At 60.4% G+C, this 1142-nt stretch overlaps 1 protein-coding gene across 1 annotated transcript in view; it reads left to right on the forward strand.

The window, feature by feature from the left end:
* Positions 1 to 1142, forward strand: part of LOC102032752 (cyclin-dependent kinase 16-like) — a 9438-nt gene that overhangs the window by 1997 nt on the left and 6299 nt on the right. Inside the window, exons 2-3 of the mRNA XM_031065696.1 lie at positions 84 to 172; positions 747 to 861. Coding sequence (XP_030921556.1) covers positions 84 to 172; positions 747 to 861 — 204 coding nt within the window. The remainder of the gene's footprint in view (positions 1 to 83; positions 173 to 746; positions 862 to 1142) is intronic.

The following is a 1142-nucleotide window of genomic DNA, read 5'->3' on the forward strand; positions in this document are numbered from 1 at the left end:
GACCAGTATGAACCAGTACAGACCAGTATAGACCAGTATAGACCAGTACAGAGGGAGAGGGCGGGTCCCCCCAGCTCTCCCAGTAACAGAGCCCCCTCTCCCCTCTCCCCCCCAGTCTGAAATCGGCTTTGGGAAGTTGGAGACCTACGTGAAACTGGACAAACTGGGAGAGGTGAGGCACCGGGGCCACCTGTGTGTCACCTGTGTGTCACCTGTGTCACCTGTCACCTGTGTCACCTGTGTCACCAGTGTGTCACCTCTCTGTTCCCTCTGTGTCCCCACTGTCCTGAAGTCCCCATGCCCCAAAGTCACCCCAAAACCACCAAAATCACCTCAAAATCCTTCATGTCCCTGTGTCCCCTGATGATGTCCCCATGTCCCCAGTGTGTCCCCTGCTGTCCCCAGGGCACGTATGCCACGGTGTACAGCTGTCCCTGAAGATGTGCCGGTGTCCCTGATGATGTTCCCAATGTGTCCCTGATGATGTCCCTGCTGTCCCCATGTCCCTGATGATGTCCCTGATGTCCCCAATGTCCCCCTGTCCCCAGGGTACCTACGCCACGGTGTGCAGGTGTCCCTGATGATGTCCCTGATGATGTCCCTGCTGTCCCTGATGATGTTCTCATGTCCCCAGTGTGTCCCCAATGTCCCCCTGTCCCCAGGGTACCTACGCCACGGTGTACAGGTGTCCCTGATGATGTCCTCATGTCCCCAGTGTGTCCCCAATGTCCCCATTGTCCCCCCAGGGCACCTACGCCACGGTGTACAAGGGCCGCAGCAAGCTCACCGAGAACCTGGTGGCGCTGAAGGAAATCCGGCTGGAGCACGAGGAGGGGGCGCCCTGCACGGCCATCCGCGAGGGTGGGGACATTCGGGGACACTGAGGGGACATTTGGGGACACACCGGGGGAGACCCCGCATGGCCATCCAAGAGGGTGGGGACATTGCGGGACATGGAGGGACACAGGGGACATTGGGGACAGGGGGACATGGGGACACTGGGGACATGGAAGGGACACAGGAGCCATTGGGGACAGGGGGACATGGGGACATTGGGGACATGGAGGGACACAGGGCATTGGGGACAGGGGGACATGGGGACATTGGGGACATGGAGGGACACAGGGGGGATTGGGGACCGG

Source organism: Geospiza fortis, unplaced genomic scaffold (genome assembly GCF_000277835.1).
Source record: "Geospiza fortis unplaced genomic scaffold, GeoFor_1.0 scaffold3626, whole genome shotgun sequence".
NCBI classification, from domain to species: domain Eukaryota; kingdom Metazoa; phylum Chordata; class Aves; order Passeriformes; family Thraupidae; genus Geospiza; species Geospiza fortis.